The sequence below is a fragment of the Ictalurus punctatus genome, chromosome 6 (genome assembly GCF_001660625.3).
Source record: "Ictalurus punctatus breed USDA103 chromosome 6, Coco_2.0, whole genome shotgun sequence".
Taxonomy (NCBI): Eukaryota; Metazoa; Chordata; class Actinopteri; order Siluriformes; family Ictaluridae; genus Ictalurus; species Ictalurus punctatus.
Window position 1 is genome coordinate 1,295,092 of NC_030421.2, and position 17,409 is coordinate 1,312,500.

Here is a 17,409-nt window from a genome sequence, read left to right on the forward strand (position 1 = left end):
ACAGTCCATCCATTAATCAATGCATAATTGTTTAATTACCCAATTAGCAGAGCCGACTCATTTTCATATTAAAATATGGCCGATGCACGTGCGACTGTAGCTTCCACATGGCAATGCTCTTGAGGAAGATAAGCACAAATCAGCCAAGAGGTCTTCACTTATCATTCAACTTTCACACACACACACACACACACACACACACACACACACACACACACACACACACACACACTTTTAGGTTGAAAATGAGTAAATAAAGCGTGCATTTCACAATGTTTTGCAGCATATTGGGTGGGTTTTTTTTCTTTCATTCTGATAACTTGCTTGCGTTAAAAGATTAAGATATATAGATACAGGGCACATGATGAGACAGCTTTAATGGTAAAAGGTACCACTATTGCTATTATTGAAACCTAAATGCTTTTGAAATGTTCTGAAGTGATGCTGGGCATGGACACGCTGATCGTGATCAGATCAGACAAGAACGTAGAAATGCATTAAAAATACAATTCATGATTTGATCAGATATCCAGATTTCTGCTTATGATTCTACAAGATCAAGTTAAAACGAAACCAGAAACCTGTTTTTTTTTCTTCTTTTTTTTGGCATTAGTGCACTTTAAAAACATCATAAATGCTGAAAGCTTGTCAGTGAAGTGAGAGTGTGTTTTCTGAGAAAAGCGCACAACCCTTGCGATGCCTCTTTGACTAGCAGTGGGAAAAACAACCAAAAAGCAAACTGTCAGTGGCACCATTTGCTGAGAAGGCCAGGCCTCCTGACAGTTTAACGAGGAGTGCACAAATCCCTTCTGTCACATGGCTGTTGTCTCTAGATATGAGCGGGCGCCATGTCCAGAGAAATGAATTATAGGCCTGCGACCTGTTACGTCATCAACTGCTGTACGTATGAGTGTTAATAGTCCGTGCTAGGCTCACATGCAGTGTTACTGTGGTGCAAAACAGAATTGTGTGTGTGTGTGTGTGTGTGTGTGTGTGTGTGCAGGGTATGCGTGCATGTTAATTTCCAAATCGTGTTAGTCTTAATTGAAGAACATGACTTTGCCAAAATCCCTCATGTTCCATCAATTGACGTTACATTCTTAAATAGTGACCCTTATACATTCTTAACACACACACACATGATTTGATTGCTAGTTTAGTCATTAGGCCGGTCATGTACGCTCGCCTTCTGAACAGTGAGGCTACTCTGCACCACATGGATTGAAATGAACAGTGTGTCTGTGTTTGTATGAATGAACTCATTTGGTGGGTGAATATGAGCCGGGAGGATCTGTTTCTGGAAAAAAGCATCATGTTAGTGCATGCAGCACTCAAGAACGCCACACAAGCAACTCATGGCCATGTCGTTATGCAAGAAAAACTGGCTGGGTAACACTGTGTGTGCCAGATAGACAGCTAGGAATTTCCCTGTTCTTAGATACTAGTGGACATACGGGCCATGCAAAAGCTGTTTTTTTTTTTTTTTAACTCTTCAACCGGGTTTCAAGAGCACCTTGAAACAGTTGAGACTGTCTAATCTAACACTGGTCTGAAGAAACCTAATGGTTCTGATCTGAAGAACCAGCACACAAGTGATGATCTCTCAAAAGCAGCGCATTTGAGCCGGAAAGCAACAGCTCAGCTTTCATTCCTGCCGTGCGAACTGCTAGGGACGATCTGATCTGATAAGCCGAAGGAGAAAGCAACGCATGGCCGATATCTTCAACTGTCTCCGGTCTGATCGCTGTGTTCTGTCCCTCCTTTTCTTAAATCTCATCTAAGATGAGCCAGAGGAGTTCACCGCTTGAGCAAACTCAGTCATTTTGATATGGAGTTTGTTATGAAGAACGAGGCCTATTCTGTCCCTAGTTCCTGGGATGGTAATGAACATGACACTTCAGGCCCTGCTCACATCTGGTACTCTCATCCGTCTCAAACGACCGGATCACAAGCGCTCAGCCGAGACACGTAGGTGTTCACGCGTGGCATTACGGACGCTCCTGTGACCGCAGATTCCTTAGGATGGCTTCCACCGGAGATACACACAGACTGTGAAACACATCAGTTAGTATCGCTTCTTTTCTGTTTCGTGTGCCGGACTTGTTAGGTGACCTGCTAGCTCTGTAATTAGCCACAAAATGCCACTAGGCTTGGAAGCTTTTACCAAGAAAACTAAGCAGACCACAGTATTTTACAAAATGGGAGAAATGTGAACTTTTTTGATGGGTTACAAATGTTACATAAATCATAATTTGATCAAATAGGCGTATTTCAGACGGTTTTATCCCTACACGCCAATAATGGACTACTAAACACTCCTGGGCCTCCCCAACTAGTCCTGGGCTCGGACAGCTTCCCCCGTGACAGCAGGTCTGAGTAAGTTTAAGCTAGCCTTATCACCGCAGAGGAGCCCCGACGCTCACTTTCTTGCATATTGGAAGATATAATCATACAGACCTGCCAACTACGCTATTAATGAAACTACGAATGCACGTGCGTAAAGTAATCACGGCGAATAAGCAAGAATAAAAAGCACGTCTTCACTACATTTATCCGTTTTTCACATTAAATTCTGTCCTCGTCTCTGAACAATAGTGGAACAATTCACGGGCAACAAGCAGCCGATAGACGTCTAAATCCTGTTCGTCTACCGCTCACGCTCTACTGTAAATGTGTTACCCGACTCATTTAAACCGCTTTATTGCACTGAGCGGTTGAAGAGGAGGAAGCAGGACACTCAATACTCAATAAAAGTGAACCGTGGCAACTGTGACACATCGGTACAATAGATCAGTTAGTGCTCTCTACTGTTGGTATTCTTCTGACAGAATGGAGCTGCACATCGGGTTCCCTGTGCCTTGCGTCTATCACCTGCATCAAACAGCCTCAGTAATGCCACAGTTGGAAACAAGGCATGCTCCTTTGAAACAGACTAATAAATACAAATGATTAAGAAAAACACTGGCCTAAATATACTCGTGCTTGCGCCAGTGATCTATGTATAGGAGACAGAGTGCCGCTGGTTTCCATAAATAGACTGTCGGTTGTGCTTTCTGTCCATCTGAGTCATGTCTACACAATGACCCTTAGCATGGATTTCTGTCTGGCTGGGAACTGTGTACAGCCCAGAAACATGAGACACAGACTACAATGAGCAGCAACAACCAAATTGTGAAATGTGGCACACTATGTACATTTTTTATTTTTTTAAATGATGAACTAAGGGTGCAAGGTGGCTGAGTGTTTAGCACGTTCGCCTCACACCTCCAGGGTCGGGGTCGATTCCCACCGTGGCCCTGTGTGTGCGGAGTTTGCATGTTCTCCCCGTGCTGCAGGTTTCCTCCGGGTACTCCGGTTTCCTCCCCCAGTCCAAACACATGCATGGTAGGCTGATTGGCGTGTCCAAAGTGTCCGTAGTGTATGAATGGGTATGTGAGTGTGTATGTGATTGTGCCCTGCGATGATTGGCACCCTGTCCAGGGTGAACCACGCCTCGTGCCCGATGCTCCCTGCGATAGGCTCCAGGTTCCCCGTGACCCTGAAAGGGATAAGCGGTGTAGAAGATGGATGGATGGATGGATGGATGGATAAACTATACTGATGCACGAAGGGTTTAAATAGTCTGTTATAAAAGTTAACATGGGAGAGACTGTCAGATGCTCCTGAATAGTGTCAAACAATACATGGGAGCATTTAACTGGCATCTAATTGGCACCATAAGAGTATTTTACCTCATGGTCCACATTTCATGTAAACCTTAGTGCCTTAGGTTAAAAAAATTGTTGTAGTAATGGTGGATTTGTTGAAGAACAAGCAACAGCGAACACTGTGTATAACTAATGTAGAAGTCTGAAATATATCTGAAGTACAGTTTGGATCTTCACAATGCCTCAGCCTTCCATGCGTAGATAATCTTCCATCCGTATCCACTGCGTAGATAATCACAGGTGTTTGTTCACATCAACAGAATAAGGAGTTCGTGTGCTCCTCGCAATGTTTTCGACCGCCCATGACGTCGCCGGGCGGCAATTCAGAAAGCCGTATGTGTCCTGGATGAAGCTCGTGCTGACCCCTGGATTGGTACTGTTGCGACTTTCCAATGACTATCTAGGGAGAAAATTGGGCAAAAACAATCAACCAAACAATGCCTTCATGTAGGACTCGAAGCGTGACGTGACATGATAGATTTCTATACGATTTTGCATTCAGGATTACATGTAATACATGTACACATTCCCTTTGAAATCTTTCTGTTACTCATCATTCGACCTTCTCATCTTCCACTGAGCTGTACGATCAGAGATTTGCTTTAAATCTTCATGTAATATCTGGAAATAAGCCATCTGTCAGTTAAATATGAGCAGCTACGCCCTTTCGCTTGCGCTCACACGTTAGTTTCTCTGTGAGAGTTCTGACATGTCGTATGTTGATCTTCAGCAGGTTTTTGAAGTAAAGCCTTTGTGGAACGTTGTATTTAAGGCCATGTTTTGCTCGTTTTCATCCTCCGAACGATATGCGTAGCCTGGAATATTCCTGCCGGGGTGTGGTTTAATGGCTATCAGCTCTTGCATTGCATGGCCTTTAACGTGGCTCTGTAGCTCAAGAGGTTGCCATGGCTACGCTACTGAAAGGCATAATATACCCTTTAATCAAACTTGAAACTTTAGTTTACCTTTAACTTACGCAGCTGAATGTTATTTTATGAAGTTAAATACATTTGGCCAACAAGCCCACAGCCTGTTATCTTCAGCCGTGTGTACGGCGTGGAGTTGTGTTTGCTTTACTCTCGATTGCCGCCTTGAACAAGTAATCCATTTGACCTTGGTGTTGACCGTAGCTCCGGTGTTTCTCAGCTCCAGGCACTTCATGTCCATTAGAGTATGAATGTTTTGTCCGACATTTCCCCAATCGCCGAATTAATTTAGTGTTTGAAATCACACATTCTCGTTTATTCCTGTTTAATGAAATGTGATTACTTACCCGTCACTGGTTTTGGCATATTAGCGTACAGCTCAGACTGGACGTCCCACGTTGATCGTTATTAGGACTGTAAAATGGACATCTGCGCACCGTGTGTGAAGGCTGTTCTGGTGTCTGGTGCCGGTAGCATTTTATTTTTGTCACCTCCATGTCTAGACGGCGCTTGGCTCGATTCAGTCTCCAGAGCGCTGTTTGGGTTTGGGTTGAGTCAGGTCTGCTTGATGTCAATCAGTTTCATTTGTGTGCAAACCTGGTATGTGCTTCATGCCGGTAGAAGACGGAGCTCGTTGAAAGACGGCTGGATGAGACCGTTATCTCTGTCGCTTACTACAGTGCTCCAGTCTTCTTTACTTTGTCTTTATGGAAAAATCTACCTTGCCTGCCTGCTCTCAGGTTTACGTGACTGTTGCATGCCTTCTTAACTATTTGGCAACCTCGACAAAGGGCACTATATCTCTGAGCCAATATTGTTCATTTTTACTTTAGCTTTTAGATTAGCTTCGGGTTTCAGCATTCAGATAGTTTAATCAAGACTGTCAGCTTCGAGACCCGGGGTGTGAATACGGTCAGCCTGACGCGAGGTTTGTTTTGTTGCGTTTTTTTTTTAAATATTGTGATTTAATTTGGGCACGGTCATTCTTTATTCATTACCTCTCAACGACTGGCTTTACTGAGCACTGTGAGGCACGGTGAGTGTTTGTTTTAAACACGTCTGCTTGTTTTTTAGCTGGTTAAACAGTCGCGCTCCAGCGTTACAGATCGATGACAGATCGAAGGGAAAGCCGGAGGCTCTGTTATGACGGGAGGACATTTTCTCTGCACGGTCGTGGTCCGCTTGTCCTGTTAGATGGAACGACACTGAAGATCAGTGCAGAGTTATTCTATATACCGATCACCTTTAGGCTACGAGGAAACGTTTCTATCTTGATGGGAGTGATCTCATCAATCACCCATGTTCCTCATCGAGACATGTTCGGAATGATTTCGTTTATCCTTTATGTAGTACACTTTTAGAGAATCCGTGACAAAATGGTGACGGATCTGAAAGCTGTTCTGGCGGCTTGGTAGCGGTCCAGCACCTTACTGAAACGCTTTCTGTTGGTTCCCGATTTAATTTGTCACCTGTACCTGTATGCGAACGCTTCCGTGTTGCTCCGGTCACTCTGGAGGCAGATGACCCTGATATCACCCCGTGTCTCAGCACTGAAATTGCATGTTGTGGTATATTAACGGACATTTCTCCCAGCCTGACCTCGTGTCCGCCATGAAACGTGACGGCTGTTCTTCATCCTCAGGTGTCCGAGGTCATCAGCAGCATCCGGCAGACCTCCAAAAGTGCACTCAAAGAGGAAAACAAACCCAGGCAGGAGGCTGAGGAGTCCTTTTACAACTCGCAAAAGTTTGAGGTGCTTTACTGTGGCAAGGTGACCGTGAACCACAAAAAAGCATCCTCCACCCTGATCGACGACTGCATCGACCTGTTTCGGGAGCACGAGTCCGAGCGCAGACGTCTGCGGCTCCTGAACGGCCAGCGCTCTGTCGAGACCCCGGTGGTCTTCAGCGTGGGAGACGACCCGCTCAGCGCATCGCTGTCGGAAGCTGCGCTCACAGAGATAAATGAGAAAGCGGGCGGTATGCGCGGCGCCTTCCCCGAGAGCATCCAGGAGGACTCGGGCTTTGAGCAGCAGGAGTTCCGCACTCGCTGCAGCAGCTTGGCGGGTGGCTTACAGAAGATCCCTAGAGAAACAGGAGCCAAAGTGCAAACGCGTAGGAGACATGCTAGCGCACCTAACAACGTTCAGCCCTCTGATGCAGACAAGAACCGCACCATGTTGTTTCAGGTATTACTGCACACATTCACATCCTGATTACACACACACACACACACACACACACACACACACACACACAACGCACATCTGTTCTTTGTACAACTCTGTCTCAATTCTGTCAAATATTATAAATGTCTACTCTGTGGCAATCTTTTTAAAATTCTCTGATCTTGTAGGACAAAATTTGCCGAACGTTCTGAACTTCTTGCTACTTTCTCCCCTCAGCGCCGGCGTCTGGAATAAATCAAGCCGCTGTTAAATCGCTCTAAATTGATGAATCTGCCAGTTACCACAATCCTCCCCTTGTTTTAGAGCCCCCATGTCGAAAAGTAAAGCTTCTGTATGTGCATGGTGATTGTGACATCAGTAGAATTATGGACTAAACATGTCTCAGGAGTAATTATTGTGCATGCCAGGTGAGCAGGCACTGATCCGGGCTGTAAATGGCCACCCAAGGCTAAAAATTTCTCACCGAGCGCTCAGGGCTGTTCGTCTGAAAATCAGCTCTGAGAAATTCTTTGCGTCTGTCACACGACCTCGTTGGTGTGTGTGTGTGGGTGTGTTTTCACTCTCATAAAAGCCAGCGGGCCCATCACGAGAGATCAGAAGCTGCTGTGTTCATATTTTCATTTCAAGGAAAGGTCACTCATTTATTTATTTATTTATCTATTTATCTATCTATTTTTTTTGTGCGCCTTTAGGTGGGACGGTTCGAGGTGAATCTCATCAGCCCCGACAGCAAGACGGTAGTGCTGGAGAAGAATTTCAAAGATATCTCGTTTTGCTCCCAGGTTTGTAGCCTGGGATCTGTTTACTCTCGGGTCGATCTGATCCCCAGCTCAGGTTCAATGTCAAGCCGCTTTCACAGCGTACGGGTTTTACACGACAGCGTTGGAAGTGTGGAGGTGGTTGTTTATAGTGGCTTGACTCTACGTTCCAGGCTTGTGACCTGTCAGTGTTTAAGGTTTTTAAAAAAAAAAAAATTATATTAAATTCTCGAAACCTTTTAGCATGTTCATATCTATTGATATATTGATACCTGTTGCACTGAACCTGTGCTGTGCAGGTGTAGGTTCGAAAAGGTTTTCCTTTGTGTATGCATGCATAATAAAGCTTGTTGGAAGTTATTTATATAACATGTGGCACATACAGGGAGTGAAGCAGACGGACCATTTTGGGTTCATCTGTCGTGACGTGTTGGAGTCGGGGCCCAGCCAGTACACGTGCTACGTGTTCCAGTGTGCCAGTGAGTCTCTGGTGAGCAGCCCAATCTTTTACACACACACACTCACACACACACTAGTGATACATTATTTACTGTCAGGTAGAGAGAACAATACCTGTGCCATACTAATGGTGTGAACATAATATTTGACCCACTGAACTGAACTGAATGGAATTCAGGTCACTGTTACGTTATAAGGTTATGTTGCTATCCAGATGTGAGAAAATAGTGTTATCATAAATATAATTCAAATGATTCGAAAACCACGTTTACACGGACAGCCGTAATCTAACTACCGACCTTATTCTGAATAAGACGTATAATATTCTGATTAAGGTGTTTACATGAGTCGCTTTTAGAATACTCCTTTCATGTTCAGGTTTTACGTGTTATAGAACGTAGATCGATTAACGGCGCACGTCGTTACGTCACCGCGCCACGATTAGCGCAAACAGACGACTGCTTGAAGCCGTGGGCTGCGTCCCAAACCGCGTACTTACCGTCTATATAGTATATAGAAATACGTGTATTTCTCCTACTATACAGCAGGTAAGGACGCGGTTTGGGACGCGGCCGTGCTCTCTTGTTCGGCATCAGACGGTCGAGCGCTGCCGTGTGTGTACGTGTCCTGTCGCACAATGCGGTGAAAACTCCCACACGACGTTAATAGTGTGATTAAGGTGTGTACGTGTCTGTAACGCGACTAAAACAGGAATACTCCACACGTCTCAATTCCATCTGTGTTTACTGCGAGTGTGACTTTAATCGGATTAAGGTCATCAGTAATCTCTGTTTACGTGCTAGTTTCGTAATCAGAGTATCGTCTTGATCGGGTTCGTATCGGAATATCGCCGTCCGTGTAAACGCACTGGAAGTGTCTCAGACTGACAGCAGGAACTACAGTAGGTCTGGTTTGGTGATGATATAGTCTGTCTGCAACTGAAACACAAGGGGCAAGGCTATAATTTCTGGCTTAAAGTAACCAGGTAAACATTTAGCAAGTACAACAGCCTTCAGTTACACTATATGACCATGTGGACCGGCCGTACTGTGTGTGGGCCTTCCCCAATCTGTTTCCACAAAGTCGGAAGCACACAACTGTCTAGATTGTCTAAAGTTGTATTCTGTAGCGTGAAAACTTCCCTTCAGTGGAAGTAACAGGATTTAACCCACAGACTTGTTCCAGCACGACCTGTGCACAAAGTGAGATTCGTAAAGACGTGGTTTGGCAAGGTTTTTAATGTAGAAGACCTCGAGTGGCACGAGCCCGGACCTCAACCCCGTTGAACACCTTTGGGAGGAGTCGGAACGCTGACTGTGCGCCAGACCTTCTCACCCGGCATCGGTACCTGACCTCACTAAGGCTCTTGTGGCTGAACGGGCAGAACTTTCCCAGAGCCACGTCCCCAAATCTAGTGGAAAGCCTCTCCAAAAGAGGGGAAGCAGTTATAGTAGCAAAGGGGGGGCCAACTTTGGAATGGGTCGAGTGTTCAGCAAGCACATACGGGTATATTGGTCTGGTGTCCACATACTTTTGGCCACATAGTGTACCGTAAGAATTAAATGCAGCCTGTCCAGAAACATCTATGTAATGGTGGTGTCCCATTACCCCATGATATTGCACGTGGGATTAAATCAGATCATTTATTCCAAATATCTATTTCCGTCGCTCCTCCATTTGCATAAAACCCAATGGAAACCCCACTGATGGAAGGTTTATGTGTACTGTAAGTAGCACGGTATTGTGGTGTCATAGTTTGGCGGTTGTCTTCCTCTCAGGTGGATGAGGTGATGCTGACTCTGAAGCAGGCCTTCAGTACAGCGGCAGCACTGCAGAGCTCCAAAACCCAGATCAAGCTATGTGAGGCCTGTCCAATGCACGACCTGCACAAGCTTTGCGAGCGCATCGAAGGTGCAGCCAACACGTCCGTCACACACACACACACACACACACACACACACACACACACACACCATTTATTCACTGAAACGAAACCGATTTGTTTATTTCGTAACCACAGGACTGTACCCTCCCAGAGCAAAGCTGGCCATTCAAAAATACCTCTCCCTGCTGAGCGATAACGAGCAGGCCGACATTTTCGAACGCGTGCAGGTAAACAAAGGAAGGGGAATTCCAGCATCCGTGACCTCGAATGCTCGTCCTAATCGCTTTTCCTTGTTTTCCGCTGTGCAGAAGATGAAGCCAAGTTGCGATCAGGAGGAGAATGAGCTGGTTATTCTTCACCTCAGGCACCTGTGTGAGACCAAGCAGAAGACGCATGCGCACATCGGAGAGGCTCCTCAGGTACAACACGCAGTCCATAGCACACACCCCATTCACGCTGACAGACATCTCGAGCTGTGTTAATCGGATTAGAGGGATTGTAAATGTCTAATCTGTATAGATTAGAACGCAGTGTCCTGTCAAGTTATGATTCCGATAAGTCTTTAAGGGGGAAAAACCCCCGGACGCGTGTCTCCTTCTCGGTGTGCGTTCGAGCGAGAACGCCCGGAGCTTTTCCAAACATAGCGCTGACGTCATGCTCCAGTCCACCCGCAGGAAGCAAAGTGCGTTTCAGAGTAACTCGAACGGTCTCAGTGCTGGCTTCCCCTCACAGATGAACACTTACTCAGGACTTTTACCATCCCGAGTTCCAAAGCGCGTTTGTATCCCTCGGACGCCGGACGGTAGCCGCTAAAACTGCGCTTTGGTTTGAGGAACGTTCATTGTTATTTATTCGCCGAAGTAAAGTGAACATTTAGCGTTTAAATGTGCGTTGCGTGTGTTCTAACGCGCAGTCGTGCGTGTCTCTGTGTGTTGTAGAACGCAGTAGGTTCAGAGAGCTCAAGTGCAGCTGGACGCAACAAGCTGGACGTGCTGAAGAATAAAGCACGCAGCTCCCTCACCAGCTCCCTGGAGAACATCATTTCACGGGTCCGTGTGTGCGTGTGTGTGTGTGCGTGTGTGTGTGTGTGTCAGTGTGTCATTTCAGCCCAAGAGCTGATCGTAACACTTTGAAAAGTGCTTTGTGTCACTCCCATATGTGTGTGTTTGTGTGTGACTTGCTTGGGGGTGTATGCTTATTTTCCCATGTTACCCTTGGGCAAATCTGTATAGAAACAGAAGCTCACTTTAATCTCTCTCTGTCTCTCTCTCTCTCTCCTCCAGGGTGCAAACCGGATGCGCATGCGTCTAGGAAGCATGGGCAGCTTTGACCGAGTGAGTATCCTCTCTGAACTCTACTCCCCCTCGTATAGTCTTTGTGAATTCCAGGATCTCGTAGTTCCATTAGAAAGAGCTATGAGTGCACACACTCCTACTGACCATATCACACACTGTGTGGTTTCCCTGTGGTGTGAAGACGCTCTGTGATGTTTGCTGGTGTTCACATTAAAAAAAAAAAAGATCCGACAGACATCAGGCCTGCTGCTTAACCGTCCTGCCACACAGTGTGTCCCGCTCACCATGCCTGAACCTTTCGATTACTACAGCAAGGACAACGCAATTCAGAGAGCTTAACAAAGTTCTTTTCCAGATGCTGTTATTTATAGAGTAGGGGGAAAAAAAGTAAAATATTTATAGATATTAAATATTAAGCGCGCCCTGAAGCCGTGCTGTCGGTTGTTTCTGTTTCTGCTGAAGTGAACTACACCGAGCGTGTTTCTGTGGGATCTCTGCTTAAGGATATTGCTAAGAAAGCTGCAGCTGTAGTCAGTGTGTTTTCCTTCGTCATGTAGATAATCAGTGTTTTCCCCAAATTTAGCCTTGGCAGGGGAAGGCTGGCTGGGGAATTAGGGGAGGGGGAGGGGTCGACTCCACCAGAAATAGACTAGTGGAGAGCGTTGTGCAGCTGTTGCTGGTTTCCTGGTTCATCTGAAAGCTGTGTAAAGGGAGCGCACCAGGTTAGGCCTCAGAGGGTAAGGACAGGAAGCAAGGAAGTGAGCCAGAATGAGCCATTCCTATGAGCAGGGTAGAAAACATGACCAGATCAAGCATGTGTGATGTTTGTAGTCACAAGACATGGGTTATTAGCATACAATAGAGTCAAGAGCATGTGTGCAGTCACGCTGATTCCAGTTCTGCCACTTCAGAGGTCTGGGATATACACCGAGAGCGCCGAGAGACGTCTCTGGGTGAGTGGGCACTGTTCACACTGGCGGACCTGGTATTTGGCTTCGGTGTGTTTGTGGCTTGGCGGTGCCGTAGACGATCCATTAGAGTGTGTGTGCGCTTTTATGAGTGGAATTTTTTTAAATGGGAGAGAAGTTGTGCGGAGAATATTGTATGGCTGATGGTGTTTTTAGTATCGTTATATAATTTTTTTGTGGTTAGTAGAACTTCTGAAAAACTCAAGTGCAGCGCTGTGTGTTTATTAAAGCTCCGGTTATTTAGAAGTTTCAGGACCTTGGTTCTTTATCTGCCAGCTCTTGAGCACAAACATTTTTTTAAACGGGTCACTAAGCAGTGCGTTTTAATCTCTGGCCACGCAGCAAGACGAGTCTCCCGGTGATTCTCCTCCAGGGACTCCTCCCGCTACTTTGGATGAGGACCCGGACGCCCCTCTGTTCCGGCGCCGCGCACACACCTTCAGCCACCCTCCAATCAAGAAGAGGATCTCTTTCACCGAGTTACCGACCCAGAACAAGGTTCCTTTACACAGACAGCAGTCTCTTGCTCCAGAGCTGTTGCAGAGCAGGTAACACATCACTTCCTGTCTTACATGATGAAATCATAGCTGCGTTATCTCGAGCCTAGTCAGCACTTGTGGTCTCAATAGAAATACCGATTAATGTCTCCTCAAAGGCAAGAACGGTTAAGGGGTACTCTTGACATGTTGAGACTTTTCTCACCTTTTAAAAACAGACCTCAACATCAGTGTATAACGTTATTTTAATATATATTTAATATATAAATATATTTGTAAGACTTGGCGTGTAATGTGCTGATTGAGATCTTTAATGTCTGCCTCGGTGAAGATCGAACAAGATATTAGGAAGGATGCAGATGTGGGTCAGTACTACAGAAATGCTGAGTCCTTTTAAGTTCGTTTCCTTGTGTTAGAGGAAGAACACGCTTGTGTAGATTCAAAAGATCAGGATGATAAGTAAAGCGTTACTGCCTATAGCATGCATGCTAACACTGTTAATGAGATATGAGGCATGTTGCTGTGTAATGCTAAACTGAATACTAATTCAGATAATCGATCAAATCACTGGCACAAATTATTCTCTCTGTACCTCTCTGAATGCACTGTTGATTTTTAACGAAGTCTATCAACCTTTGATTGTTTTATTCTCTAATCTAAAAAAATCAAAAAGTCAAATTTGGATATTAAGGTATGTTAATGATTCCGCCTTGAAAGCCGCTTCTTTTCTTCGAAAGAATATTCACCCGAGCAACCTTTAACCGCTCGTTCGAGGAACTCGAGCACTCCGTGAGCCGTATTTTGTCCCAAACTGTTCTTCCACAGCAGTGTTCTTGTCTGCCTGTAATCTCTCTTCAGCCCGGTGCGTGTACCAAGAAAACGCAGTGTCTCTGAGGGCGAGTCTTCCTTCAACCTTCACTCCTCCTTCTCCACTTCCACTTTCCTGAAAAGTTTTTACCTGGGCTCCATCAGCTCACTGGCCTCCCTGCCGGACAGCCCCAAGAGGTGAGAGGGGGCGCTGGCTGTAACCCCCCACGCCCCAGTGCCCCTGAGACAGGAGCAGGGCAGCGATGCCATGCAGTAACCCTGGGCTGGCAGAAGTGTCTGTCTGAACATTAACCCCTTGTCAATCTTCCGCCGTTTTCTCTGAGAGGAATTTCTATTCTCTCAGCCTCTTTCTCTTGCTCCTCACTGCTGGATTACTCGTCTGCATCTCCAGGAAACCCGGAAACCTGATAGCACGAATCCTCCCTCTGTTAAACCGCATGACGCTTCTCAGTCTGCTGTATAGTGCTCTAAATGTCACGTATAACTCGATCACTAACACCCAAGTCCAGCACCGTATCGCCAGCACAGTTACAAATTGCCACAGCTTTCTACTAATCTAGGCTTCACTGTGTTTATTGTAATGTTTCCTTACTACTTTAAAGTTGATATATAATAATAATAATAATAATAATAATAATAATAATAATAATAAAGTAACTCATGGTATTAGAAGGGTGGTGTGATACCCCGAAGCAGATTATTTTCGGCCCAAATCGCAGGGTTTGCCAGCGATTACAATCTTTATTAATGAACAAAAACGTAATGCTTTTAACCATTTAACCAATTATAGTTCAGTTTAATTTCCTGTAATCACCTAAAGTGAAGGTTACTATAGAAGCCATTACATACAAGAACGAGTGCATTAATATAAAGCTGGGATTTTAGGTATAAGCAGCCGGCACTACTGTCAGAGCCCTGCTGTTATTTATTTATAATGAATTGATTATGCGATAGAGAATAGTTATAAGAGAGTAATAATATGAACGCTTCTGTGTGTAGTTATCTTGGCTAGGTAGGCTTGAAGAAACCTGTGCTTATATCTGAAGAGAATTCGGACACGCTGTCTGAACCGGCGGTTCCAAATAAAGAGATTTTGATTGGATTTTGAAGCTCTTTTCCCGAATCATAGCTGCTAATTTTCAGCAAGGATGTCCGATTCCGTGAAGAAAACGACTTGGAATGTGAAATGAATGATTATACGATGCTCGTTCTTGTTGCTTGTTGTGTGACGGTTGAAGTATGTGGAACAGCATGAGAGATTAGCCAGAGAGCTGTTGGAAATCTTTTTTTTTAATAAATGTCACCACATATCCGAGGACGGTTTATTTTGCTTTGTGTGGTTTTTAATGATTGGCAGTAGGAAAGCTCTTGTGAGATTTATGTTGGAGAACACTTGGTCACTGGTATTTCTAGTTTCATTTCTGGCTCGGGTTCGATTGCGCTTTGTTCAGTCCACTGTCGGCTATCTGATTAATTTATACGCACGTATACACGTACACTCACTGGCCACTTTAAAAGGAACACCTGTCTCCGTGCCCATCCATGCAGTTATCCAATCAGACAATCACAGGGCAGCGGTGCGGTGTATAAAATCGTGCAGATACAGGTCAAGAGCTTCAAGAAATGTCCACATCAGACATCAGAATGAAGGAAAAATGTGCTCTCAGACACAGGGTTGATGGTGCCAGATGGGTGGTTTTGAGTATTTCAGAAACTTGGCTGACAGGAGCGAAACCTCATGTGATCTTCTGCCTCAGTAAGTCAGAAGTTTCTGAAATGCTCGAACTGGCCCGTCCGGCACCGACGACCATGCCATGGTGGAGTCACTGAGATAATGCGTTTCTTCATTCTGAAGCACTGTGCCTGTGTCGGCGTGATTTTATGCACTCGTGCCTCCATGTGATTGGCTGTTTGGATAATAGCATGAATGTGCATGGTACAGGTGTTCCTATTCAAGTGACCAGTGTATATATTTAAGGATGTTGGAGGATAAAAGTCCTCCAATGTCTGAAATAACACAAGGATGTCTTTTGCCTGTATATCTGATGCCTTAAACGTTGCCGTAACTATTTTGACATATTAATCCTTCCCATTGTCGGCAACCTGTAGGGTTTTTTTTTTTTTCACCCGCTAGTCAATCACACATGAAGCCATTTAATAAACTGTTACCCCTTTTCTGATAATCGCTTAACTAATATCTAATATCTCCTTTTGCTTTTGTGTCGCTGTACGTTTTTAGCCTATGACATTACGAGCTTTGCGTTATTTTTCCAATACGAAATACTTTGCTAAGACATTCTGGAAAGATAATCTCTTTCTTTCCGGACGTCAGATAATGCACGCCATTTGGATTCATGTTTGCTGTTTAACGTTATGTTTTTCTACTGAGAGAAATCCAAAATCGTATTCCGGCCTGCTGTAAAAAAAATAAATAAATAAATAAAATGAGGAAAAAGCGATTTGCATTTGAACGAGCATTCCAAGTGAAAGATTTGTCTCTCACTGTGAACTCGATCGATAATGAAAATGGATCATATTTCCCAATTAATATTTGGAAAGTGTCACAAAGTGTAAAATGCTTTTTCTTCATCTTATCGGTGTCCAGTACTCTACATAAGATTTCCACTTTAATGGGATTAGTTAATGTGTACTAACTGACCCTGTGTGTGTGTGTGTGTGTGTGTGACAGTAATGGGGAGGACAGAAACAGGAGGCTGTCCGGCTGCAGCACTGACTCGGTGTCTGCAGTGACTACACGCAGAGTGTCTTGGCGTCAGAAGATTTTCCTGAGGGTGGCTTCACCCATAAACAAAGCCTCAGCCTCGATGCACAAGGCTGGTGTGTAAACATACCCACACGAATGTGTGTACAGACACAACATTTCTCCCAGATATATCGTGAACAGCCAACACAACCAGCTAGCTGTGCTTTGTTATGCCCTAGTTGAATTATTGCACGTGTATCTCTGCTCCTTAAAAGCGGTGTATGATTTAGACACACTGCACAACAATCACAGGACAGGAATACTGCCACGCTGGATTATTAGAGCAAGCCTAAAGCAATGCTTCCAGTGTTCTTCAGCTTCATTCATTCATTTTTTAAATTTTTTTTATTTAATCTACCGCATTTGTATTGTCGGGAAAGTTTCCACACAGTACTCAGTAAAAAAATAGAAAAACGTACAGACACAAACTTACACTACTTTTTTATTATTATTATTATTAGTTTTTTTTTATTATATATATATATATAACGTTCCTACACTGGGGCAGTATGTTAAAAATTGTAGCCGTATGTGAAAGTTTGTACGTTTCTGCATAAATATGACTTAAAATGTTGTCAGATTTTCACAAAAAGCAGACAAAGCGAACCCAATTACTCCAACGAGACAAAAATATTTTAAGTTAGTGTTTTGGAACGTCCGAGTCAAAGTCCCGACCTTAATCCAGTAGAAATGTTGTGGGAGGACCTGAAGCGAGCAGTTCATGTGAGGAAACCCACCAACATCCCAGAGTCGAAGCCGTTCTGTACTGAGGAACGGGATAAAACTCCTCCGAGCCGATCTGCAGGACCGATCAACACTTACCCCAAACGTTTATCTGCAGTTATCACTGCACAAGCGGCTCACACCGGATACTGAAAGCACAGGTGCACATACTTTTACCCCTCACAGATATGCAACACTGGATCATTTTCCTCAATAAATAAATGACCAAGTATAATATTTTCGTCTCATTTGTTTAACTGGATTCTCTTTATCTACTTTTAGGAATTGTATGAAATTCCGATGAAGTTTTAGGTCGTATTTATGCAGAAATAGAGAAAATTCACAACCTTTCCAGCACCACTGTAATTCCAGGTAATGAGACATTTCTGAAGGTTTTTCTGGGATCCAAGC

The 17,409-nt window shown here is 44.5% G+C and overlaps 1 protein-coding gene across 3 annotated transcripts in view; it reads left to right on the top strand.

Annotated features, from left to right (window-relative positions):
- The window catches only part of tbc1d4 (TBC1 domain family, member 4), a 32,416-nt gene that overhangs the window by 1,044 nt on the left and 13,963 nt on the right, over nt 1–17,409 (top strand). Inside the window, exons 2-12 of one of the 3 annotated variants that reach the window (XM_017470189.3) lie at nt 6,276–6,821; nt 7,514–7,603; nt 7,965–8,069; nt 9,817–9,949; nt 10,059–10,150; nt 10,232–10,342; nt 10,862–10,972; nt 11,207–11,257; nt 12,529–12,734; nt 13,542–13,688; nt 16,201–16,349. In XM_017470189.3, the coding sequence (XP_017325678.1) occupies nt 6,276–6,821; nt 7,514–7,603; nt 7,965–8,069; nt 9,817–9,949; nt 10,059–10,150; nt 10,232–10,342; nt 10,862–10,972; nt 11,207–11,257; nt 12,529–12,734; nt 13,542–13,688; nt 16,201–16,349 (1,741 nt within the window). Of the gene's footprint in view, nt 1–6,275; nt 6,822–7,513; nt 7,604–7,964; nt 8,070–9,816; nt 9,950–10,058; nt 10,151–10,231; nt 10,343–10,861; nt 10,973–11,206; nt 11,258–11,956; nt 12,172–12,528; nt 12,735–13,541; nt 13,689–16,200; nt 16,350–17,409 lie in introns of those variants that run through there. The other 2 variants (XM_017470191.3, XM_053680627.1) reach the window with 2 other exon arrangements.